Below are 27,737 nucleotides of genomic sequence, written 5' to 3' on the forward strand. Positions count from 1 at the left end.
GAGAGAGAGAGACAGAGAGAAAGGTCTTCCTTTTTGCCGTTGGCTCACCCTCCAACGGCCACTGCGGCCGGCGCACCGCGCTGATCCGAAGCCAGGAGCCAGGTGCTTCTCCTGGTCTCCCATGGGGTGCAGGGCCCAAGCACTTGGGCCATCCTCCACTGCACTCCCTGGCCACAGCAGAGAGCTGGCCTGGAAGAGGGGCAACCGGGACAGGATCGGTGCCCCGACCGGGACTAGAACCCGGTGTGCCGGCGCCACAAGGTGGAGGATTAGCCTAGTGAGCCGCGGCGCCGGCTAGTAGTCCCTTTATTAAATTCTTTAAAGAGCCACCCAGTTTTGAGTTTGTCATTTGTTTCCTGCTGGCTCCCTTATTAATAAGCCAGCTGATACCACCACTGAGAACGGTGCAGGTGTCCAAGAACAGCCGAGAGCACCATCAAGACCTAGAGGAGAGACATGACAAGTTCCAGGCCTTTCCCAGGGGCTGTCATTTCAGTAGGGTAGCCCTAGAGCACATCACTGCTAATGAACTGAAGACATATGTATTGAGCACCCAGAGGGACCAAGCCCTGTGCTGAACAAGATGCTCTCCTGGAGCAAATCGTATGTTGAAACAGTGGCTCAGGACGAGTCAGACAGAGGAAGAGTGGAGAGGAGGAGAAAAGAGAAGAATTCAGGAAAGGAGGAAGGATATTGGTAGAGACCTATTTTTGTTTTGTAATAATTGGAGAGAACATAATATAAGTACTGAAATAATAAAATCAAAGTAGAAAATTGGGATTAAGTAGAAAGAAAATATAGATATATAAACAATAAAGCCATAATCATATAATCCAAGGGGGCTTCAAAAGTTCATGGAAAAATGGAACTAAAGGAAAGAATTATTTTGGTGAAAATATTTTGAAATCCATGCCTAGTTTTGTTTTGTTTTGATCATACATGTTTTCAACTTTTAAAAGATTACTTATTTATTTAGAAGGCAGACACACAGAGTTCTCACCACTGGTTCACTCCCCAAATGCCTAAAACAGCTGGTGCTGAGCCAGGCCAAAGTCAGGAGATGAGAACTCAGTCCAGGTCTCTCACATGGGTAGCAGGGACCCGACTACTTGAGTCATTACTGCTGCCCCCCCAAAGTATGCAGCAGCAGGAAGCTAGAATTGATAGGTGAGCTGGCACTCAAACCCAGTGCTCTGATAAGGGATATGGACATTTTATCCACTAGTCAAAACTTCCTGCAGGTCCTTTGTGCTGTTGTGTGGCGGCACAAAGGCATTGTGGGGACTAAAGACGTAAGACTGAAGCACCAGAAGCTGAGTGTGGAGGGAGAACATATGGGGAGTTTCCCGGAGTAACCAGAGGGGCTGGCCTCTCGAGACAATCAGGCCTTCTAGCAGTCCAGGAAGTGGAAGGTGTGCAGAGTGAGAAGAAAGGAATGACCAGGGACCTAGAGACCTGCAAGCTCAATGCTTGTTTGGAAAAAGTGTGATAGTCACTCAGGCCCCTGGGTTGCCAAGCGTCGAAGGCAGAGAGGGGAGCCTCTGTGGCTGAGCCAGCCATCGCTGCAGAAGACCACAGCAACACCAAGGCCAAAGGTGGAATGCTGCCGAAGGCACCTGTCACCCCAGCACCAACTCCTGGCTGGCTGCTCCTCCCAGCTTCCCCGTGTTTCCCTGTTGCCTGCCAGAAGGATCCCATTCAAAGCCAGACATCTTTTTCTTTTTAGTTCCAGTTCTTGTGTCAACAAAAGGCGAATACCCCACTGTCTTGTGATCACGAGCTAGGAGAGCATGATTTCTTTCATGGGGCCAGCCTCGGGTGACAGAAGTGTGGTCAGCTGGACAGCCCTGTTACTAATTTCACCATCTGGTTGGCAAAGAATGAGCCCCCACCTTCCCTTTCAAGCCCAGATTCTGCCCCTTCCATACTTATCACAGTCTGGCCATCTGGCTCAAGCCACCACGAGCCACTAATCGTTTAAAAAACATCTCTCAAACTCTGGCTGTGTTGCCTGGTTTTTCTCCTGGCTTTGTTAGATACTGTTTTGTTTTGAATTTGCTCCTAATTTCAATGCATTGCAAACACTATCTTTTCTTCCCTCCCTTCTTTACCTATCACAGAAGTGAATTCAGTTCCTACCTTTTTGTTTTTGTTCTTTTTCATTTCTTTCTATCTCATTTCTAGAGTGGACAAAGCTTTGAGTTGTGATAGGATAGTAACAGGTGAAAAGAACTCTGTTTTTCTGACTAAAGTGTCATGGACCAAGAAGTTGGGGCCTCAAGGCAGAACCTAAACCACTTGAAACCCAATATCTTGACTTTAAACTGTGACTATCCAAGTGAAATGTTCCCACAAGTTCACAACCTGTTAAGCAATCAATTGGCACAAAATGGAGAAAAAAGTTCAGGCTTCCAGACCATTGATATCTGACTAATGGTCATGTGTCCACTTTGTCCTTATGATCCCACATCTCCCCTCTTCCCTCTGTAAGCACCAGAGCATCCTTTCTCTATCCCATACGAGGGTCCTGTTTTTAATGGCTGGTTTTATGCTTCAAATCTTCTGCAGAGTACTGTGAACTCTCTAAAGGAAAGAAATGACAATTCTTAGTTGAGACTGCTTATAACAATGCAGCTTAGGGGCTGGCACTGTGGCACAGCGGGTTAGAGCTCCAGCCTGCAGCGCCGGCATCCCATATGGGCGTTGGTTCATGTCCTAGCTGCTCCTATTCTGATCCAGCTTTCTGCTATGGCCTTGGAAGGCAGTGGAAGATGGCCCAAGTCCTTGGGTCTCTGCACCTGCATGGGGGACCTGGAGGAGGCTCCTGGCTCCTGGCTTCGGATCATCAGCTCTGGCCATTGTGGTCATCTGGGGAGTGAACCGACGGAATGGAAGACCTCTCTCTCTGACTCTACCTCTCTCTCTGTATCTGTCTTTCAAATAAATAAAATAAATCTTTAAAAAAATAATGCAGCTTACTAGTCAGAATGCTGTGTGCCTTGTCTTGTGCTAGAAGCTTTCAAATTATTTTATTTTTTATTTATTTGCAGTGAGAGAGAGAGACAGAGTGAAAGGTCTTCCTTCTGTTGGATTCCGCCCCCCCCCCAATGGCTGCTACAGATGGAACTGCACCAATCCAAACCCAGGAGCCAGGTGCGTCCTCCCGGTCTCCCATGTGGATGCAGTGGTCCAAGCACTTGGGCCATCCTCCACTGCCTTCCTGGGCCACAGCAGAGAGCTAGACTGGAAGAGGAGCAACTGGGACTAAAACCCGGCGCCCGTAAAGGATGCCGGCGCTACAGGCAGAGGATTATTAACCAAGTGAGCCACGGCGCTGGCCGAAGCTTTCAAATTCTTTCCAGCCTGTCCCCAGAGTAGCTCAATGACATAAGTTCTTTTGCCCTAATTATTTTACAAATGTCGAAACAAGCTTCAAGAAGGGAGCTCCCTGTGTTTGTTTTGATCCCAAACTACACACATAATACATAACGAAGTTGAGATTTGATACAGATCTGCCTCCTGAGGTATGCTCCTTACAAAAGCGTTGCAGTACCTCCACCCTACCCTACTTGACTTCCTGGAAAGGGTGCTGCAGGAATTTTAAGTTGAGCTTGTAGAGGTTTGGAAAATTTAGCTAAACTAGAATCATGATAGAATCTTTGCCCCAGTAACAGCTGTAATGTTTTGGGGGAGAAAAATCAGACCCTATTTATCCAACTGCCTTATCCGAGGGCTGAGGGAGGCAAGTGACAATTAATTGGACAAGTTGATTGCAAACCAGCTGGCCTGCCATTTACGGACAGGCCTACACTGGGGCCTTCTCAGCCTGAAGGTAAAAGCAGGGAGCATAATTGTTGAGCAGAAGACGAAGCCAAGAGAGAACAGCAGAGGAAGTGCCTGCATCAACTGCCCAACTGGAGAGCCAATTCGTGCCCCGGTTCATCAGAACTGCACACGCTCTTCTGTTAGCCAGGCTTTCCTTTGCTTCTTAGAGCCCTCACTGTTGCCTTTCCAGGTCGTTAGAAGACCCTGTCCTTCTCCAGCCCACCCATGCAGAGGTTCTCTCCCAAGCTGGTCTCCATGACCACGCATTTCCAACTCACCTGAATGGGCCTGCGGTACTGCCCGCTGCTGGCCTGCAGGGCAAACCCCCTTTGGCACATGATGGCGCACTTCATGTGACCTGGGCCGTGAGAGCTACAGTTCACCCTGTCCGCGTGGTCAAGCAGCAGTGGCGCACAGCTGCCCTGCTCCCCACAGGGCCGGTAGACACAGCTGGGGACGACAGAAACAGAACCATCAGGACCGGCTCGGAACCCATACACAGCCACAATGACTTCACAGCTCCTGCCGGGAAGCGCCCCTGAAACAGAGAGAATAACGATTTCCCATAACCTATATTCAAGTCATCACTTCTGCACTGCCTAAATCACCTTTTTCTACGTGGCAGATCAGATCAGCAGCGTGATAAACACAAACGAAAACATCTGAGGAAAACGGACTTTCAAAGGCTCTTTGGAAGGGTACCATGGTGATGGGATGACAGCTGATGCCAGGAGTTCTGGATGATCTCAGAGATGAATGGATCAGGGGCAATCCCGCCATACTGAACCACCAGTACTGTAGGTCCTAAACAACAAGAACAGAGCCAGGACCAAGCTGTGGAGTAAACCCTGCAGCTGTCTGGTTGTGTCAACTGCAGGGCAGCCCCAGGAGGTCTGGACATCCGAGGTGGTAGAGAAGGAAACATCTGTTTACGGACTGATATGGAAATACTCTTGACACTGGAACAGCCATAGGAATACACATCACTGAATGTCAACACAGGCTAATCAGAAATGTGGCTTATTAAAGAAAACTCACACGTGCTGAATCCCCTACATGCCTGGTATTGTGTGACATCCTCACAGCAGAGGACTGCTGCCCTACTCACTGGGTCCATCAACCAGGGAGAAGAGAAGTTCCTAGGACTCAGGGAGGATCAGCCAGGACCACAAGAGCAGCAAAGAGGCAAGGGTGCAAACGAGTGCTACCCTCTCGCCACAGCAAAACTACGCAGGTGAAAAACTGCGGCATTGGCTCCAGGCTGCCTGGGTTTGAATTCTGACCCCAGTGTGCATTAGCTGTAGGATTCAAAGTGAGTTACTGCCTCCCAGGATTTCAGCTCCATCCTCTACAGACAGGAATTCGAATGGTGCATGTCTCACAGGCTTGTCTTTGTTCCCAGGTTGGTTTCCTCTACCATCCACCGCACTTGGCCTAGTGCCCATCCCTCCATCCCCGCCCCCGCACCGTTTGTTGACAGCTATTCTACTCTTCAGTTTTCTCATTTGTTGAGATTTCTAAAAGACATTCATGCTCCAGGAAACCCTTCTAGAAATCTTCATCCTTTGTACTCCCTAGTGGAATTTTTAAAAATAGTTCCCTTCTGACATTTCTTTTACTCTTAAGAGTCAATGTATGCATTTTCTTACTCTATAATTAGTTATTCATCCTTTTATCCACAAGAAAATTAGTACCTGAGTGTCTCTTAAATGGTGACTCTCCCAACTAGATTATGTGTTTCTAAAGGAAAAATATGGACTCTTATCCACAACTTTTAGAAAAAAAATCCATCTATATTCCTATATTATTCTAGTTGCTTTTACTACTTCTTTCTTTCTTGCAGTTAATAAGGATATAGAATTTCCTCTTTACTATTCAGGATAAGGTTTTTTTTTTTTAATCCAGCACACACTTTGCTATAGTAGATATAATAAAAGTTTGATGAAGTAAATTTATTCACAGTATAAACAACAAAGGAAATCTATACTTTCAAAAAGGGATGTTAGCTAAATTTCACAGTGACTTACAGGGTTCTGAAATATAAAACACCTTTATGCAACAATGATTCAAACATCTTGCTCTATTCATTCATTTATTAATAAGGAATTAATGAGAACTTGCTATTTGCAAAACATTGATCTAAGTACTGGCAGTTTAATAAAAACCACACCTTTAAGGTCTACTGGGGGAGACCATCAAAATGTTTCCTTGCACTTGATGTTGTAGACAGTGGTACTGATTGTTAACCAAAGTGACGACTGTGAATTTCATCACCACTAATGTGGATGCTGCCTTGAATTGTGTTAGCAGTCAAGGGCTTTATCAAAGATCTAGGCAACAACATAAGAAAGCAGAAAATAAAAAAGTCATTGGATATAGATATATTGCCTGGAAACAATCTGGAGTTGATTAAAAAGCACTAGCCCCCAAAGGCGGATTTTATCTGACTATGCTAAAGTTGCTGTCCCTGACTTTATACCCATGAGATTGATAGCACAAGCTGGTGATGTCCTCATTTCTTGCTTATTAGGTACACAATGGAGAAACTGGAGTTGAAGGGCATGAGGGAAACTTTCTGAAATCCTTTGTGCCCTGCTAATTCCCTGTGACGATGTGGTCTCCATCACAGGGTCTGATGAAGGGAGAGATACATGGGTTGAGGGTGTGGGCAGTGATTAATGGGTCAGCGTGAGTTCCACAAGTCCAGTAGTGATAATCAGATGAGCGACACAGGAAATAAGCCTTTGTTTCTGAGCTTTTCTTCAGCATATCTGGATAATGGAGCTAAAGGTTAACCATCCTTTATGGGATGAGATCAGAACACCTCATTAATGATGCTAAAGAATGCCAAACTCTATGGATGCTTCATGCCACTGATATCCACAACATAACCTCTTCCTCAGCGCCGTGAGCAGGAAGTACCGGAAAACAGTCATTAACGTTCTGGTTGGTGTCAGCCTTTTGCCAAAAATTCAATGTGAGAGCACACATGCTGTTGTTCAGTGACTTCATCCAATTAATCTATGTCATCACTGAGGACAAATACACGCTGAGACGTGACACCAAATATTCCAAATGAGTCTTCCATCAGGACGGAGTTCCGCGAGCGACTGCTGCTGCGAATGCTGGCGCGAGAGTCCGCCCAGCTCCGGCAGCAAGGGAGGAGGAGTGGGACAGGGAAGCACACAAGAGGGAAAGTGGCGTGAAGCAGGACCGAGACTCAAAGAAAAGGACCGAGCCCAGACCTGTTTATGAAGTGAGAAATGGTTTGAGGCCAGCTGCTGCAAATTCTTTCACTAGCTTATATTTCCATTTGCTTCCTTTTTAAGGAATTTGTTTTACGAGGACGGTGTTTGTCAGGTCGTTAGCTTCTGGTGGCATCTGGTACCAATTGTAGACTTCTCTCCCTTGCACCCCGACACCAGACCTCGGACCTCGGAGTTAGGCGGTTGGGTTTGCCGTCATCCCAGCCTCCAGACCATTGTTCCGTCTGCCTAATGCTACATACACTTGGAAAGCATGAAGATAACGCTACTAGTAAGAAACGCTTGTCTTGAAACTTCTCCAAACCTTTTTCTTATGGCCTTTGGACAGATGTTAGTAAGAATGGCAGAAGTGACTCCTTACAATGCCCCAGAGCGGTGGGAAGTTGGATGTTTATCTTGGTTTGACATACAGGGAAATTAAGCTCTTGGGGACTGGCTGGGGGCCACATAGAGAGCCAGAGCAAAATCCTCAGGCTGGACCTCAGAGTCCTCCCACTCAGGGCCAGTTTGCACCGTGAGGCCGTCTCCCTAAGGGTTAAGTTGCTTTTCTTCCAAGTTCTGGAGCTAGAAGCATAGGCTGGGCTAAGGCAAGCCAGGTCCTCAGCAGGGTAGGTGGAAGAAAATTCCAGAATATTAAAGACCCACTTAGTTTTAAGCAGTTTTCTTTTTCAATGATGGCAGATAAAGGGGCAACATCCATCCAGATGCTGCTGTATCCAAGATGCTCGGCTAAGTGTGTTTCCTCCTTTGGCAACACCTCCTCACCCTTCCACCCATTTTTTCCAGATCTTTCTCCCATCACAATGTGTTGTCAGGTAAGGATAGGATGGACCAGTCAGATGTGATTCACAGGCATTTCCGTTTTGACAGCAGACAGTGTTTTCAAGCTGGCATCTCCAGTTGGGAGGCCCTGAGGAATCACACTGTGCAGATGGGCATCTGCCCACAGCTGGGGCTTTGCTTTCTGTCATTCCACTTCTCTTACGAGTCTCCACTCTTCCGTCTCGTCCTCACTCCCAGAGTCAGTGGTTTGACAGTTTTAAAAAAGTTCTTTCCACTGAGCAAGTCCTATTCAAGCTGTATTTTACCCCCAGGCTATTCCCCTCTGGTCCCAAACCCGCTCACGGGCCTCCCAGACTCAATCCTGGCAATGTCCTGCAAGAGACACATGTGCCTTCCCCATGTTGGATGGGGGAAGGCAGAGATGCTTACAGTCTGAAAGCCTCTACGGGCAGAGTTTCATGAAACAGCGGTCCTCCTAGGCTGAGAGACACGTCTTCTCAGCCATGGCTGCACGTTCAATTCACTTAGGCAGCTTTGAACAAACTTAGATACCCAGGCTTTATGCCCTGGGGGTTTTGAATATATGGGCCTGTGGTGGAGTCTTAGCATCTGCGATGTCTTTTAGGTCTCAAAGTTTCTGATGCTCACCAAGAGTGAAAGTCAACTCTATAAATATCTGGATCTATGTAACCTGAAAGATATGTCTATAAATTCTATAGGCCAAGACTATAAACTAGCAAGGCGGACTCCAAATGGAGAAACTCGTTCCATTGCTCCATCGTTGTGTCTTAATTGACTAAACACAAATTGTCACGTAGAAGACATAGGAGAGAGCAGAGACATAAAACATTTCCCCTGTTCTGGAAAATACTTGAATGCAGATGCAGAGAGAAAATATTTAAATCCTGTATTCCTGATGATAAATTCCTGGCTGCTTTAGAGAAAGTTTTATTATTCATTGCATCTGACCTCAGTGAAGAAATAGTATTTGAAAGGGCCAAAGAGATATCCTGAAAAGTTATCTCTGAGGCTCTATAGACAGGACACGGGGGCAGGTTGCAATCTCAACACTTGTGTAGAAACGCCATTTCCCTACCACCACGAACTGAATAAAATCCAGTATGCGGGAAACGCTGAACGTCTGACACACACATTTAGAGGACTCTCTAGTGAGAAGAGTCAACAGCTATATCTGAAATAGACTTACGGGGTAAAACCCAATGTTTTCTTATACCTTCTACTGGTTATTGAGGAAGAAGGTAAGGCCAGCACCAGAAAATGGCATTCATTCTCTGCAGATGGATTGTCAGGCTCACCAACAAACTTGTCATGAGCTGTCCCCTGGAGGATGCCAAACCAAGCACCTTTCTAAGTTGTTGCATTTCTTGAGGCCACTACAGGGGTATTGGCATAGTTCCAACATCTGGGGAGCTGGGTCATTCCTGACATTGAGTGAAGTCCTGGCTGTTGTACCTGTGGCCGCCCTGCACCTCTGTTCCTGGCCACCCTGGATGAACCACCAGAGGTGATGACAACACGTAAGAGTCAGGCATAATCGGGACTGGAAGCCTGGTTCTCCATGTAAGAGCTGACAGAAGGTTCTGGAGCAAAATCCGCAATTCCTGGTTGTGACCACTGGCACTTTACAGTTGTCTTAGTGGAATCATTAAAACTGGATCAGGCCTTAAAGGTCATTCCACCCCAATCCTCATTTTAGAGACAAGAAAACTAAGTCCTAAAGAGATGATATTTTTCTTTTTTAAAAAAAATTTCAATAAATTTCATGAATGCATCTCCAATGGGGGGAGGGGAGGAGCAACGATAGGACATCCCAGAACTTCTAAACACCAAGACCCTAGCATAACGACAAAGAGGCATGTAATTGAGCTTTGGCCCACACTGAAGCCAGAATGACATCAGTTCACGAACTTTTCTGAGGTCTACAGCCTGCCCTCCCTCAGGTATCCCAGAGTCTGGCGAAAACTTTGTTCTAGACTGTACATGAGTTTCAGAGAGCTGGTATGGCATGCAGACCACACTTTTCAAGAAGTAGCATGATCTGATGAATGGCAGATCAAGGTCATGGGACCTGCGTTCTGGCTGTGGCTTGCCTCTGTTGACCTCTATGACCTTGGGCAAGTCTCCTAACCACTCTGGCCCTCCATCTCCAAATTTGTGAAATGACAGGGTTGAACAAGGTTCTATCAGAGGTCCCTTCCAGATTGGTATTGGGGTAGGACAGACAACCCACGAACAGGCAGAATGTAGTGGGAAACCCAAGACAGAATTTCTCACAATATTTCTTGTGCAGGATAAGATTATTACTTAATGTCTCAATTTTTCAATTGCTTAGTTAAACAGAATATTGCAAGAAGTGCCACTATTGACTAAGTAGCAATCCCAGTGGTTCCTCTAGAAATGGCTCTTCTCAGGTTAAATAGCCCAAGAGGATCAGGTTCCTCCTCTTTTCCCCCATGCTGTTTTATTGATTCTCATTGAAAAAAGAGGGCATGGACTCAGAGGAACCCATGTACTGCATTTGGCAGCACATAGGGGTAGCATGGGCGGAATGTGGAGTGGACTGCAGGCTCCTCATTAATCTTCCCACCAACCACTGCAAAGCCAAATGCAGCAAAACTAACAGCACCATTCCTTAGACAGCTCTGCTGTTTCCTCAAACCAATAACAAAATAAAATAAAAGGAAAACAAGTCTCCTCACTGGCTCCCTATCCTCCCTCCTCCTCAACGTTGTAGGACAAAAACCAAGTTAAACACAGTTCTGTCAGCCTTCCCCGGCAGCCAGATGCCCATACTCTTAGGTCTCTGACTGAGGGCCACACCCACTCAAAAGGAAATACTAATCCAAGTCCTTCCTGCACATCACAGAGATACGATGAAGGCCTGCACTGAGCAGACTTCTCCCTCCATTCCCGAGTCCTGGGAAGATGGGGGCTTCCCCTGCCTCTTCACTGAAGTCTCCGCAGAGCCTGGCTCTTCAGAATAATCCTCTCTGGACCTGTGCACCTCCTCCTAGAAGGTGACCTGTTTGTAAGCTGAGGACCGGACTCTGGAGGACCCAGGCCTGGGAGATGGGCTTCGCTCACTTCTAATCCTGGGCTCACCACGCCTGGCTGTAACACTAGATGTCTCACCCAGGTGCCCCCCTGTCCTCCTAAAGAGAGGCAGACTCCCAACACACAGCCAAAATGCTCCCTTTCAAAAGCCCTGTCTCACCAAGCTGCAGAAACCATGCTTCTCATGTAGCTTATAAAATATGTGGAATGCCAAAGAAAGAGTCAAAACAACTTAATCCCCGATTAACACACACAGATCAAAGAGAACCACCGTTTGAAACAACAACAGGACACACACACACTGCAAAGGTACCAGCCATCTCTGTAAGGGTCTTTCTAATGACGAGCGACCACTGAAGCCCTCGAGGTGACTACACTGCTGGTGCCCTCTCTCCCTACACTCCTCCTTGCACGTGAGCCAGGGGTGGGGAATGTCTGGGCCACAGGCCATATATAAGACACATAAAATCATCTGCCTTGGTCCTGCCAGGGCACCCACAGGCCAATTTTTAAGTTGATAATTTTGTACGGTCTGTGAATGATGTCGTAAAGTATCCAAATAGCCCTTGGCAGAAAACACATTTATTTCCTGGCCCTGATCAGGAGTGACACTTCCCCAGGTACATCCACAGGCCAAGACCAGGGCACTATGAAATGTGAAGTAGCCGCACTGGTGAAGTTGAATGGGCCCAAGTATCTGACCATGTCCAGGGAGGAAGATGGGGTAGTTTGGCTTCTCTGTGGGCTCTGCCTAAGCTGTGCACAAATGGAGCCCTTGGGGATTTGCACCAGAACCTGGGATGGGTCCCAGGTTCAAATACAGAAATAAAACACATGCCAGGCCCCCCTGGAATCTCCCTCTCCCCTCTTGGATTCCTTTCCTGACAAAGTTTCTGTACTCCCCAACAGAAGCTTCCCCATGTACCTCTCATCTCATAATCCCAGAACTTTCCAGGCTTTTGTTGACATCAGACTTGGAATCACGTCGCCTTCTGTTCTTTTGCTCTTCTGAGCACCCTGGAGCTTTCCGACATCAATGGTTCATTTGCTTATGCAGAAACAAAGGCCTGAAGAAGGGGAGGGACCATACCAAAATCATCTAGCGAACCTGGATGGCTCAGCCAGTGAGAGGCAGGGGTCTGCACACTGGCCTCGCTGCCACTCCTGCCACCAGGCTCCTCTGCCTCCACAGAGACAGTGCACACAGAACGAGGCAGGAACCAAGAGTCATTCCCACCAGAGGGTCAGATCTGTAAACAGTCTGTCTACTTGGAAGCCTGGCAAAATCACAGAATTGGGAAACATTGGTTTGTTTTATTTTCTGTGCTTTCTCTACCAGCTACCGTGAACACAGGCTGTCCTGACAGCGCCAGCTGTGAGCAGTTTTGGGACACTGGTGACATTTTAATGCATCCCTCTTCTCAGAATCACTTTTTCTACTTCTGTTCTCTACAGAACAGAAGTACATTAGGCTACACTAGGCTGCATATCAGCAGGGCCTTAGTCTATTTTTTTAATTATCAAGGTCTAAGAGAAAACACCTTTGGTATAAATATCTGCTAAAGACTTAAGACATTTCTACTTCTAGTATATAGTTATTTACTGTTTTAAAGAAAACTCTAGAAAATATCACGAGTTTTAGAAAATAATTCCTGGTGTTGGAATTTCAGACAGTGTGATGAAAGTCACTGCTTTGAACTTGGAAGGAGGCGTCAACACCTGTGGCTCCTGAGCTGACTGTGCCTATTCCTAGCTTTTGACCAGAAGTTGCCACCCAACTGGTTTTTAATGTGTAGCCCACAAAGGACATTCTCAGAAAAGGGCAAGGTTTTTAGTAAGGGCTATTCTAGAATAGTCTTAGCCATACTCTAATGAGACCACGCCAATGGCCTTTTCATGTTTCCTCTATAATCTTATGACAAAACAAAATCTTATGAGTTAAAAAGACTCAACTAGCTCCCTGTGCCTCCCAAAGCAGACCTGTCACCCGGCAGGCCATCTGCCATTGGCCAGGGTAAGCAGAATCCTGTCCAGTGAGTTCTTCTCCTTCCCTCTTATTTTATGGACAAATCATTCTGGGAAAAGGAAGTTGGGCAAGAAAAAGAGGGAACAATTGAGCAGCTATAATTCTTTCCTTGCTTCAAAGAAACTGGGCAGAAACAAAAACAGATTCAATGTTAATTTGGTAAACTGCTTTGGGGAAGAAGATAATCAAATGAGTAGAAATGCAATACATATTTCATTTCTATAGTGCCTCTTCCCAGCACGAGAGAGAACAGTTCCCATCACTCCGGAGCTTTGAGGGGGAGCCTCTGCTAAAGATAAAAGAGGAGGAACTGAAGAGCAGAGAAACGGTTTCACCTGCACCCCCAAACACAAGACAGTTAATGCGAAGAGTCCACATCAGACTGAGCAAAGGAGAGGCCTGGCAAGGCTGCAAGACCCGGCCCGGGCAGAGGAGGAGAGGAGGAGTGAGCATTGCCTACTTGTGCTCTAAATAAATGAAGCACAACAGCCATTGGCAAAGCAGCAGCAACAAGGGATCCAGGGACCAGTGAAGCAGGAGGCAGAATGGCAGCTAAGGGATGGAACGACCTATTTCCAGGACCATGCTCAAACACTGATTACGGCAGGGATGGGATGCCAAGGTATTGAGCCGTGCCTGGCTCCCTGTCTCTGGACGGGGGCATGGTGGCCCAATGACCTAGGCCCAGTGTTACCCATAACCTAGAGTATAACCAGACGGAAACATTCTCACACCTGAGCCCCTACATCTGCTATATGGCAAACACAGCCTCTTCCTCCCAGAAATTCTCTGGGCATTATAAGTCACAGAAGTTCTATGAGAAGTTGCTTTCCTTTATACCACATCACAATCTTTACATCGTTGATCTTCTGTCTATAAAGTTAAATGAAAATAGATCTTAGTACAAAAAAAAAAAAAAAAGACTGGGAACGGGAGACCGAAGACAAAAAGGGGGAGGACTGTGGGTGGGAAGGCGGGTACAGTGGGAGGAATTACTGTGTTCCTAAAGTTGTATTTATGAAATGCACGCAGATACATAAAGAAAAAAAAAACTAAAAAAAAAAGGAAAAACAAATCAAAACCGTATGTCCAAGTAAACCCCCCATGAGCAGTGGAGGGCGACACACAGGCGTCTGTTTTGGACCTGGTGATGCAGGTTCCATCGCCTCGGGCAGCGGAATCACCTTTCCAAGAACGGCTTCCTAGGGCTGAAGGCATCTTTTGTGTTGGAAGAACACAGGTGCCCCTGAAAGGACATCTGAGGAGACCAGACGACCGTGGTAAGTTGGCCTGGGATGGCTCTGGCCCTGTAGGTAAGCCAAGTTCATAATATGAAAAGAAAAGTTATGCTACTTGGTGATCGCTAATTATTGATTTTTCTCCATGAATTATCTGTTTTTGTAAACTCTACTTCTGCTTTAGGATACGTGTACCTAAACTTTCAGGTCTCTTTATGTGGATACTGTAGCATTCCAAATAAAATTAATACACAATTTGCATTGATTATTGATTTTTAAAAATTACCCGGTTCTTTACACAGGCTTGGTTAGGAAAGTACGGCACACATATTAACTACACATAAGCATATGTACATATTGATGATAAATATACGAGAGTTGGAGACTGAACTTTATTATTGTGATGTCCATAATTATAATCTAATGGTAAACACTTTTTAATGCAAAACATCTAAGTGTTTTTGCCTACAATATAGAACCATACAGGAGCACAACGTGCAGGCTTATTATTTCTCCTTGACTCAGTTGTTATGTGATCAGATTCACTTTGTTTTAAGTAAATAGGAAAACAGAGATCTAGGATGAGGAAAAAAAAGAAGGGCAGAGGAGGAGAAAGTCTGAGGATGATAATGCTTTTAATAAAACTATTTTTTACTTAAAAATATTTTCTTACAAAACTAAACATAATCTTTACCATAAAATCTAGTGATCATACTCTGTGGTATTTATCTAGAGGAGTTAAAAATGTATGTATATACAAAAGCCTGCATACAGAAATGTGGAGCAGCTTTATTCATAATCATTAAAACTTGGAAGCAATCAGGATGCCCTTGGTAGCTTAATGGATAGAGAAACCGTGGTACTCACAGGCAACGGAATATTACTCAGCCATAAAAAATGAGCTACAAGTGGTGAGTAGATAGATATTACCTAGGAGCCAATATGAAAACACTACACACCATATGATGGCAAGCATAGATATTATAGAAAAGGCAAAATTTTGTAGATAGCGAAAAGGTCAACAAATGTTAGGGATTTGGGGTGCTGTGCGGAAGAGTGTGAATATGTGACCTTTTAGGGCAGTGAAACCTTTCTGTAGAATACTGTATTGGGTGATATATGACACCATACAATTGTCCAAGCCCAGAGAACAGACAACACCAAGAGCAGACTCCAATGGAAAATACAGACTCTGGGTGATTTTGATGTGTCAATGTAGGGTTCATCCGAGGTAACAAATATGCCACCCTGATGGGGATGTTTCTAATAGGGTGGGTACACATGGGTGGGGGTAGAGAGATTATGGGAAATCTCTGCTTTTCCCTCTATATTTTGCTGTGCACCTAGATCTCAAAGCAAATAATTTTTTTTTTTTTTGGACAGGCAGAGTGGACAGTGAGAGAGAGAGAGGCAGACAGAAAGGTTTTCCTTTTGCCGTTGGTTCACCCTCCAATGGCTCTCGCAGCTGGCGCACCACGCTGATCCGAAGCCAGGAGCCAGGTGCTTCTCCTGGTCTCCCATGCAGGTGCAGGGCCCAAGCACTTGGGCCATCCTCCACTGCACTCCCGGGCCATAGCAGAGAGCTGGCCTGGAAAAGGGGCAACCACGACAGAATCTGGCACCCTAACTGGGACTAGAACCGGGTGTGCCAGCACCGCAGGCGGAGGATTAGCCTAGTGAGCTGCAGCGCCGGCCGCAAATAAAGTTTTAAAAATTAATACTCTTCTGAAATGAAAAACCATTTAAAATGTTATATTATTTTAAAAATTAGTTTTATAAGTCAATGCACATTACATTAACCTTTTCCTTTGAATAAAGTGAAACCTATGCACACACAGAAACATATACAGATTCTTGACCACATTTTACTATACTAAAATTTCTAATTCTTAATTATTCATTGTTATGAAAGATGCAGGTCACAGGTAATGCCTATAAGTATGATATTCTTTTGCAAAAAGTTTTAATTTTATTTATTTGTGTGGCAGAGAGAGAGAAAGAAAGAGAGATAGTGAGCTCCCGTCCATTGGTTCAATTCCCCCATTCAGACAGGGATAGGTTAAGGCCAAAGCTAATAGCCAACAGCTCCATCCCGGTCTCTCACATTAACAGCAGGGACCCAATTACTTGAGCCATCACCCCAAATTTCCACAAAAGGCCGAAGTCCATTTAGAGTTCCACTCTTTATAACCTACTCCATCACACCTCTCAAGCTCACCTACACTACTTGCAGCTCATGTCTATGTCCCATTTTTTTAAAATTCTGAGATTGAACTATTTTGTCCAAAGGTTTATTTATTTATTTGAAAGGCAGAGATACAGAGAGAGAAGGAGAGAGAGAGAAAGAGAGAGAGAGACCGAGATCTTCCATCTCTTCCATCTGCCAAGTCACTCCCAAAATGGCCAAAGTGGCTGGGGCTGGGCCAGGCAAAAACCAGGTCTCCCACACGATGCAGGGGTCCAAGCACTTGGCCCATTGTCCACTGCTTTCCCAGGTGCATTAGCAGGGAGCTGGAATGGAAGTTGAGCAGCCAGGACTGGAATCGGCACTGCAGGCAGAGGCTTAGTCCTCTTTGCCACAGTACTGGCCCACTATGTTTCATTATTTACTCAAAATAAAAATATACATTTACATAAGTTTGAGAGTATTACAAAAAGGTCATAGCAAATGGAATTAAAATATGTTAATTTCGATGCAAAAACATTTAAAACTCATGTACAGTTTTTTCCATACCTATAATATACATGTACAGGAACTTTTTGCAGCCTTTTAATGTATCTAAAATGTAAGTGTTGTTTGATTATTCAAGGCCAGTTAAGCTTTTGGCAACCCAATCCACATATAATCTGGAGAAAGGTGGCAGGAATTCTTGGAGCATAGGAGACATGAGTGTTCCTGAAAGAGTGTGCTCTTCACATAACGGAAGTGTTCTTTACCGGAAGCAAATGACTTGCACTCTCATCTTAATTTCACTCTATTCAAATCACGTGAATCTGCCCAATTTGAGTCTGTTTCCTCAACTGAAAAATGGCTTCTGGGCCATTGTGGCAATAAACATTTTTTGAACAATGAATAGTTTCTTTCTATACACAAGTATACGTGCATAGACACATACACACACACACACAAGCACATCACACAGAATAATTCGTTTAATGAATCAATTCACATTAAAATTTTCAAGGTGGGGATTTTGTCACTGCAGTGAGGGCACTGCTTGGGGTGATCTCATCCCATACAGGAGTGCTTGAGTTTGAGTCCTGGCTCAGCATGCTTGGAGGCAGCAGGTGGTGGTTTGAGCACATGGGTCCCCAGCACCAACACGGGAGACCGGGGTTGAGTTCCTGGCTCCTGGTTTTGGCCTGGCCACGCCTTGGCTGATGTGGACATTTGGAAAGCGAGCCAGCAGATGAGAGATCTCACTGTCTGACACTGTCTTTCAGATAAAATGAATATATAAAATAATTTAAGTTTTTTTCATAATATTTCTTTTACTTGAAGTAAAATACATCAATGTGCACATACATACATCACTAGTATTTGACCTAAATTCTTCCCAAAATCACATCTCAAATTACCCACAGAGATAAACAGAATCAAGGAATGAATACACACATACACTCACACACACACACACACACACAGAGAGAAATATACACATAAAGAGTACTTTAAAAAGTTCTTAGAAAAATGGAATTGAAAATAATTTTACTTCAGTGTAAAAATTTTCAATTCCATTTATTGTTTTTTCATAATACACATTTCCATAAATTCTCTGAAGGTGATAGATAGATAGATAATAGATAGATGATAAAGAGAGAAAAGGAAGAATTCAGAATTCTACATGGATATTCACTTTGAAAGATGATTATCCCATTCAATTTTATATTAGAATACTTGGCCTTGATAAGCTATAGTTTAAGGCAAACCTCAGAACCCACTACAGTTTTATATTTATGAGTATCTATTACTTGTTTTCCATCTCAATCAAAATGTGTATTTATATTGAATAAACTTATGAGGCATTTATACTTCATGTTTGCCTTGGACTGAAGACAGTTCAAAACATTAAAAGAAGAAAACATGCATTTCTAGCTAGCTCAATCTATTTGGAAGTTATATTGAAAAATGGTCTTAGTATTAATGCCAAGAACTTAAAGAAAACCCTATCTTGGATAAAAGATAGAAAGAAAAGGAGTTTCTTCTTGGATATTTGACAAAATTTCCCTGCCAGTTACAAGTTTTTGCTTCTCAGTTATAAATCCATCAGTCACTACCCTAATTTTGACACCATAGCTGGCCTACATAACCATTTCTCTCTTGCTAGATAGCAGGATGTCATTTTTTTTTTTTTTCAGTAGACACCACTGGAAAGACATTGCATGATGAAGGGACTTATCTTCTTCACTCCTAAGTGCTTTCCCCTCCTTATTTCCACAGCTTTGATGTCTAGAAGTGCGTGGACAGCCAATGGCACTCACCACCTAGTGAATTTCAGTGACACTCTCCACACCCCAACAGGTTCCAGCACATGACGTGGCTCCCCAGCAAGTTTCAATGGCCCCATGAGTGTCCTCCCGGAAGGTTTTAGCAGCATCCTTGGGCAGCTTTCCAGGAAGTCCTAACGATGTCCCAGCAGGCAGCTTCTCCCGGAGCTTGTATCAGCATGACCATGGCTGGATTCCTGACTCCAGCCCCACCTTGTGGAATCTCAGCAAACTTCTCTACCATCCAGTGTGCCATAGCCCCACCCCTCCCCTCCAGTGAGATCTGAATCTCATCTTTGAGGAGGGGGCCTCTTCCACAGTAGTTCCTTTTTTGGATGAGCATCCACCCATCATAATTGTTGCTCCTTTAGTTCATTATTATATTCTCTACCCTTTAGTACCTAATCTCCTGTTGCTAGCTAAAAGCGATTTATATTAAACTTGCCCTATTCCAGTGATTGTCCTAACTGAGCCCCAGCTGACATGGAAGAGTTCTGGGACCAGCATTTGGAGGTGAATTCACAAAGATCTTTGCACATCAGTTTGGCTGTATCTTTGAGACCGTGTACCATGCTGAGCTCTTTGTCAATAGGCACTGAGATGCTAGTAACCTATGGTACGCAGTGGTATCACAACTAACCAAACCGTTACCCTTGGTTGAGTGTGAGGAAGAGCCAACTGCAACAACTGCCTTGGGAGCACCAGCGTCTACCACACCTGACTGCAGCTGTCCTGACACCACTGGCTGAGATGTCACAGTGGAAAACAAGAGAAAGGACACCAAGACCGAGGAGAGGAGCCAATATCTGTAAGGATTTCTCTCCAATTGTAAATATGCTGGAGTCAAAATGAGAAACATCCCTGGAAGCCAAAGCATGTGTTTGTCTGAAAAGAAAAAAAAGAATAGAGCCATGATAAAGGACACGGGTTATTCTTTCTTCATTCTTTTATGTTATCTGCATTTAAAAGGGGAAACAGGTCATTCTTTCTTCATCTCCTGGTCCTTGTAATAACTGGAAAACTGGACACTCCATTGATTATTCCCATCACTGCCACCCTGTCTTTACCCCTTTCAATATTTAGGTGAGTAATACAAAGGCATTGATGAGGTGGGAGGGAGGGAGGTGTGGAGGAGGTTGGTGAGGGTATGGAATCACTAGCAAAAGACTTTGTATCCTGAGAGATCAACATCCCGAAAAGTAAAGATGCTTCAGAGTCCTAAAGAATCTCAGAGGCTTAAGGATCACGAGATAAATCTCCAGAATAAAATCTTGGAGTATTTCTACATAGTAAAATTCTACTGTCTTTGTAAACAGTGCAATGAAACAATGTGCCCTGGGCTCATTGGCAATGAGGATTGAGAAAGGTTGAAAAATAAAAGAAAGGCAAATATTTATCAAACAAATACAAACAAAAGGAAAGCAGGGATGGAAATTTTAATTCCAAGCAAAGTCAAATATAAAGCCAAAAGCATTTAAAGCGGCAAAAGTGTTGGCAAGAGGTATGATCCCAATAAAGATCAAACAGTCAGAAACTTATACATGTAATTATGTTTCCTCACATGAGAAAAAGCAAGAACTGTTTGAAACACAAGCAAATGTTGAAAGAAGCACAATCCTTTGGAAAGTGTATATCACATTCTCATCCTCTTACAGAGCAGGTAGAGAAATCCAAGCAGGTAGAAAGGAAAATGTAAATATTATAAAAAGATGAGTAGTCAAAAGCTCGAATGTTGTCATCAGCCCATGTCTGGGAAAAGGCAATCATGTTCTTCATCTCCAGAATGTGTGTGCCACCAGCTAAAGTCAGAGAAGTTAAAATCAATTGTTCCATTGTATCGTTGTGAATGGAAGAGCAGAAATCCATTGTAGGAGAAACCACATGCCCATCAAAACATTTTTTTTTTTTTATTTTTTACAGGCAGAGTGGACAATGAGAGAGAGAGACAGGGAGAAAGGTCTTCCTTTGCAGTTGGTTCACCCTCCAATGGCCGCCGCGGCCGACGTACCACGCTGATCCGAAGCCAGGAGCCAGGTGCTTCTCCTGGTCTCCCATGCGGGTGCAGGGCCCAAGCACTTGGGCCATCCTCCACTGCACTCCTGGGCCACAGCAGAGAGCTGGCCTGGAAGACGGGCAACCAGGACAGAATCCGGCGCCCCGACCGGGACTAGAACCAGGTGTGCCGGCGCTACAGGCGGAGGATTAGCCTGTTGAGCCATGGCGCCAGCCCAAAACATTCTTCTCTGTAGGTAATTTTTTCTGTTCTTGTGAATTTCTGAAGTAGAAAACTAACAGCCCTGATTATATTCAAGTTAATCCATCCACTTGGCCAAACATATTAATGCCTGGCTTATACCTCAAACACACTCCAAATCCCATTATGTTAATAAAAACAACAACAACAACAACAAAGATACACTTCCCAAAGTGTATCATCAACAAAAATCTAGGGATGGTTGGAGATCAGTCTGGTCCGAACAGTGTGGCAGGCAGTGTAGAACCTTTCCCTGAGTGCCTAGAGCTGGAAACAGCTGGAGAGTAAGAACGAACTGAGTTCTTAGTGAGCACTGATGACTACAAATAGGAAGACTAAATTTGATTTTCAAAACTAAGGGGTTCGTGATCAGTAGACCAAGCCCCAAGGGTCACAAATTGGGAAGTCATCATAACTGAATGGGAAACAGAGGCAGGAGACAGAACAAAGCCAAAGAGGTCAGGGAATGAAGAAAAAAGTTCCTTGTATTCTTCTCTTTCACATAACTCTATTTCTTACTTGCCGTATTTCAGAAAACAAAGAGTATATGTTTCAGGTTTTCAATGATGTTTCTCGATTCATTGCTAACATATTTTGCAACCAGGAGGAAATCCATACAGATTTTTAGGGCCAGTCTTGGGCTTTGTACTTGAAGATTGTTCACATTTTATGTATTTAATCAGGAAGCAATTACTTTGTCTAACACAAAGATGACGATCATTTCTGGGGAGCAAGACTTAGGTATACTGGATTTCTGCTGAGATTCTGTAGTAAAGACATAATATTGTAGGAGGGAAAGGTAATTGGTCATTAATGGTTAAATAAAAGAAAAACATTTTCTAGTGCCAGGCATCTGCCAGTTCTCTCCTGAAAGTATTAATGGAATTCAGGTCACAATGGGTAAGAAGAAGACAGCCAGAAATCCCTTTCACTATACCCAGAATTTGTGGATTTCCAATTATGATGTTTCTATATATACAACTGTGATTTATACAAGGCTGCAAACATTCTTCTATTCTTTGAGAACACTTAAGGATTCAGATTTTAAATATATTCACAATGAAAATACACTGGAACACAGGGAACTATTAGGTTCCCTGTGTATGAAAGTTTACTATATTGCACTAATCTGCTGGCTGAGAAGGAAAAGCCAATTTGCATGGCCCCTGTCAGTCACATGTGGTTTGGAAATGCTTATGCATTCCAGATACACTCTGTGTAAACTGGAGACTCATATCCTATTTCTACTGGTTTGCATGCATGCATATAAAACTTGTTTTTCCCACAGTGCCACATGAAAATAAGTGGAGAACCAACAGCAGTGATCACAATTAATCAACTGCTTTGTTGAAGCCTCATGGCTATCATGCTGAAGGGGATCCCTGTCCCTTGTGTCTAGAGAGGTTTTAACTTCTACTTGCTTTACTTTCTCGTTCCTTTCTGTCCTGCAGAATATTTAAAGATAAAGTCAGCCGTTGTCATGCAACATAGTTTCTGGTACATATTATGTGCCAGAGCCTCTTCTAGGTACTGAAAGATACTGAGCAGAACTCCTACCATAAGGAGTTCAGAGTTTAAGGGAGAGAACAACAAGTAAATAAATAAGTACCACCCAATTGGATAGCTGCTTTTGTGCTGTTTGGGTTATGTACTGTGTCCTATGGAAACAGGAGAGAATTTGCCAAAACTGCACAGGAGGTGAATCCTGATGGTGGAGTATTTGTTGACGTGAAGAAAGACTGGAAGGCATTCAAGAAAGTAGGAACATTATGTGCAAAGCTCATCAAGAACACATGTTGCAGGGACCTGGAAGAAATTCTGTATGGCTTAAGACCAGAAGCAGAGCCAATAGAGAAAACGATTTGAAAATACATGAGAGAGAAGCAATAATTCCAATACTGTTGTTTTACTAGTCTCCATTTTTGTTTTAATATTTCAAGGTGCTCGCTCACTAAGACGACCTTAAAGTTGCAGATGAGGGGAAAGTATTACAGGTTAGGCCTCTGTTGGGGATGCCTGCATAGCTGAGTGCTGGTTTGAGTCCCAGCTGCTCCACTTCTGATCCATTTTCTTGCTAATGTGCCTAAGAAGGCAGCAGAGGATGGCCCAAGTGCTTGGATGCCTGTCACCCACATAAGAGATCCAGATAGAGTTCTGAGCTACTGGCTTTGGCCTGCCCCAATTCCAGCTGTTGTGGACATTTGGGGAATGAACCAGCAAATGCAAGATTCATTCTCTCTCTCTCTCCTTTCCATATAAATAAATTCTTTTTAAAAAGTTGTAAATGAACTAGCTTACATTGCAATGTTCATTATTCAGGCACTGCTCCTTACTTTTTCTCATTTCTTAGCACTTAGAACAATACCTGGCATACAGTTAGTGCTCGATTAACATAAGCTGATTTGGCCAGCATCGTAGCTCAATAGGCTAATCCTCCGCCTTGCAGCGCCGGTACACCAGGTTCTAGTCCTGGTTCGGGGCGCCGGATTCTGTCCCGGTTGCCCCTCTTCCAGGCCAGCTCTCTGCTGTGGCCCGGGAGGGCAGTGGAGGATGGCCCAAGTGCTTGGGTCCTGCACCCACATGGAAGACCAGGAGAAGCACCCGGCTCCTGCCTTCGGATCAGCGCAGTGTGCCGGCCGCAGCGGCCATTGGAGGGTGAACCAACAGTAAAGGAAGACCTTTCTCCCTGTCTCTCTCTCTCACTGTCTAACTCTGCCTGTCAAAAAAATAATAATAAGCTGATTTTTGCATGCGGCAGACGGCCTTGATGGTCCTCTGTGAGTCACCGTCAAGCACAACCCTCCCCAGTGATTCATGCCCTGATGCAAACTCTTTACCTTGAGTATGGGTTGGACTCACTGATTCATCTCTAATGAAGAGAATATGCCAGAAATAAAGGGCTGTCAAGTCCAACATTATGTTATTAGAAGACTGTGGCTTCCCTCGTGGGTCGTCTTTCATGCATTTTCCCTCTCTGGCTCTTTCTCCCTTAGACCATTAGCTGTCATGTCAACAGAAAACTCAAAACTCACGGAGAGGCCCCTGTGGCGAAGTTCTGAGCCCTCTGTGAGCATGCATGTTGCCAGCACCTATTTGAGAGAGCTTGAATGTAGCTCTTCTGAGACTGACAATAGCCAGTTGAGTGAGTTCTGAAGTGAGTTCTTCAGCTCCAATAAGCCTTGAGGTAACTGTGGCCTTGACCAACAGCTCGACTTCAACTTCCTAGGAGACCTTAAGCCAGAGGCATCCAGCTGAACTGCATCCAGATTTCTTACTCCAGAAACTCTGAGATAATGTCTATGTTCAGCCACTAACTTTTGGTATAATTTGCTACACAGCAAGAGATATCTCATATCCAATTCTTGCATTTTCTCCTCCCCATCCTTGTGAAGAATGTGTTCTGGTATACCTAGCATGGGCATACCTCCTCCCTGATAATGGTGCGCCATCTACAACTCCAGCTTCCGTGAGCAATAATAACAATAATAACAATAATAAGAAGGTGAGCTCACCTCCCTCACTTATGGAGTGCACTCTGTTGCCTTTAGTTCCACTCGACTGAGTAGATGGATAGAGGATGATGCCAGCTCAAAGACAGCACACCTGCTGTATTTGGAGAGCTCCCACCTACATTGTGACAGCAGTTCCTCTACTAGCTGCTGCTGGGAATCCAGCAAACTCACCTGTCTAGACAAGGACAGTCACAGATAGCCACAGAAACATACATGCAGCAAACGTAGTCCCTAGTTTCCATATATGACCTTAAGTGATCGTATGATGTGCTTTAGTAAGTAACAGTTAAACTTGCTATATACACTGTCCAGGTGGAAGCAAGTGGAAAAATATACATTGCTTAGGGAACATTGAGTTTTTGGCAGACGATTTTTGGAAGTTTATATAACAGTGTTGATTTGAAGTCAGTGGTTTTATATGTAAAAAAGATGTTAAGACCTTGTAAGGATGTTAAATATTTACATAAAAATTATGTCAACTAAGGAAGGAAGAGCAAAATGTAAAACCCAAGTGTGCCTTCTACAGATTGTTCTTTGCTTGTTTCCTATTTGTGTTTAAGCACTTCCAAATCCTTTTTTTTTCAGTTGGTGATTAAAGAACCACTATCCTCTAATACACAGCACTATATACATACCTACAGAAAGGCAGTCCATTCCAGCCACAGGAAAATGGGAAGAGAGAGGAAGAAAGGACCTGCATACCTCTGTCCCTGATGAGTTTGTCCCCTGTTCGCTGGGGTGCAGCTTTGAGGAGCTGAAAAACTGATGTGGGAGGGAGTTCTCAGAGCCACCGCTGAGATGCCCACCAGTGGGGAGGAAAAATTCAGCAGTACTGAAGCAGTGTGGTGCAACAGGGCAGTTGTGTGATGGGTCACATTGATAACCACTGGGTTTTGTTGGCATGACAGTTCATAGGTTCCTGAAGAGAAATGAGAGGATGTATAATATCATACACCAATCATTGAGTACCATGTGTTCATACGCAGAACTCACTTTGGTCTCTCAACATACAGTATGATATGGGTAAGATTCCAAACAACATCAGAGGTAGGTGTCAGCTAACTCCTAGGTCTAATGGGTTATCCTCTAGCAACCCGAAAGAGAAAACTGTCAGACTCACCAAGAGAGTGGTTGCTTCCACTGATGTCAGTTAGGTAGACGGTCACGGTTGGCTGCCGACGCTCCCCAGGAGCCAGGCCATCAGACGCCAAGAAAATGAAAATTGCCGTAGCCACTCCTGGTCTACTGAAACACACCTAAGCATAAGCATAGATATAGATGAGCCCTTGTTTCCACCAGGCTATCAAGGCATGTACCACGTACCATTGTATTCTTCCTAGACAGCTTACCATTCATAAAATAAGCTTCCTTCCCCTTTACAAATGGGAAAAAAAAACAAAACACGGAGCAGGCACAAAAAGGTGCCCAAGGTTGCACTGAAGTCAAAAACAAGATGGAAAGAAGATAATTTTAGGCTGAGTCTGCCATCTTTTCTGAAATGTTTTACCCATTGCACCTGTCTCTTAAATTTCTCACAAAGATTACACAAAGAGACCAATGCTGGAGACTGTAAGCCTCCACATAACCAGCCAACAGTCTCTACCATCAAATGGAGAGAAGTGGACAAGGTGATCACCAAGCCAACATTAACAAGATGCTAACAAGCTGAGTGGTTCTGAACTGCCACAGACAGATATGTCTCCCCATCTCTCTAATTTTTTTTTCATTTTTTTTTTATCAGTGCCTCTCACTGAGAATGTGGAGTAATGACATGGAAAGAGGATTTGGCCGAATCTATTGCTCCTGAGATGACAACCTGTCCAACAGTCTATTTTTATACAGTTTACTCAAGCCCCCGTCTATGGCTGGAACACGAGCCAACACTGAGGCAAAGCAAATTCAGTTAATAACTGAGAATATTCCTAGATGGTAAGGATGATTAACACTAAAATAGACCTTCAAAGTAAACTATGCAAGTGTTTCACCTGGGACTCTTTTAATGGAAAAAAAAAAAAAAGGTGTTTAGAAGCTACAGGATGAGGCATAGCCCCTCGGCTCAGCCTGCGGAGAGATTAGTGCTTATTTACCACATTGGATTTAATTAATGCAGTAACTACTTTGGTTTGATTTCCTATTGCTGAATATTCCTCTTAGTTTCTGCTGTGAATAATCCCCAACTGTCTCTGTTGTTACACTGGTGTGATATTATTAGAATCAGCCGATGGAACTTTCAGAGTTCTGTGTGTATTTCTTGGGCTTTTTATGAGGTTTGAGGAGTGATGAAGGCCCAAGAAAGCTATTCTCTGTGTAAAATCAGGGTCCAGCATCTAATGACAGGGATCTCATCCAAAAGTAGGGAGCAGGAGAGTAAGGCAGATGTTTCCATTTTAACAAGAATTCTTCCTTGTCCTCAGACTGACATTTCCTAAGTCTCGGAGGCACATTCACAGAGTGCCCGTTTGCACTGCTGGCTTAATTAGGGCGATGTTAGGATTTGCAGCAGTCAAAGCAGCACAGATCTTCCTTCTCATCTGAGGCGAAGGCCAGCCACACTTCCTTTTTATGATGTCTTTTCTTCCCTTTTCATCTCCCCCCACCTTTGAAATAGTAAATATTCCTTCATAACTTTGGAAACATCCAAACCCATAGGTTATGACTTCTAATACAAAGTCCTTTGTGCCTGGCTGGAAGAGGGCTAGACAGGAAACCCACCCCAAGGTAGCCAAACGTCTAACTCAGACCCCCTCAACTCCAGCAACAAGTGACATCAAAACCCCCTAGGAATTCCCACAACCTCTTCCTTTCCATACACCACAAATGATACCTGAGTATTGGAAGAAAGATCTGGGCTATTTCCTGAGCCAAGAACAGATGGTATATGTGGTAGGTTTACCCCAATGGGCCCAAGACCTGAAGAATGAGGTGGCTTCAACAAGGAACAGGAGAGCTTAGTTTCCCCACCTTTAGTTGGATCCCAAAATAGACACCACCCACTGAAACTGGATAGAAGAGGTAGGCCCTGTGGTGTGGGTTCCTCCACACAGAGGGCCTGCTCCCAGAGCATTTTGCATCTCCCAGCAATATGCCTCCTTGCTGGAGGGCCTTCCAATCTGAAAGCCTGCCCCCGGTGGCCTGCGTGATTTGTGGGAAGAGGCTACGCCAGGATTTCCAGGACATGGTGTGAGTAGGAAAACCACAGAAGGGACTTACAAAGGAGACACAGACAGAGGACTATTGAACCACACACAACAAGGAGAGAAAAGGGTTTGA

General features: G+C 44.3%; 1 protein-coding gene across 1 annotated transcript in view; it reads right to left on the reverse strand.

The window, feature by feature from the left end:
* PAPPA2 (pappalysin 2) overlaps positions 1–27,737 on the reverse strand; it is a 275,884-nt gene that overhangs the window by 85,930 nt on the left and 162,217 nt on the right. The window contains exons 12-14 of the mRNA XM_062193837.1: positions 25,588–25,723; positions 25,170–25,386; positions 4,104–4,275 (exon numbers count right to left, since the gene is read on the reverse strand). Of these exons, the coding sequence (XP_062049821.1) occupies positions 4,104–4,275; positions 25,170–25,386; positions 25,588–25,723 (525 nt within the window). The remainder of the gene's footprint in view (positions 1–4,103; positions 4,276–25,169; positions 25,387–25,587; positions 25,724–27,737) is intronic.

The sequence above is a fragment of the Lepus europaeus genome, chromosome 5, assembly GCF_033115175.1.
Source record: "Lepus europaeus isolate LE1 chromosome 5, mLepTim1.pri, whole genome shotgun sequence".
In the NCBI taxonomy this organism is placed as follows: Eukaryota; Metazoa; Chordata; class Mammalia; order Lagomorpha; family Leporidae; genus Lepus; species Lepus europaeus.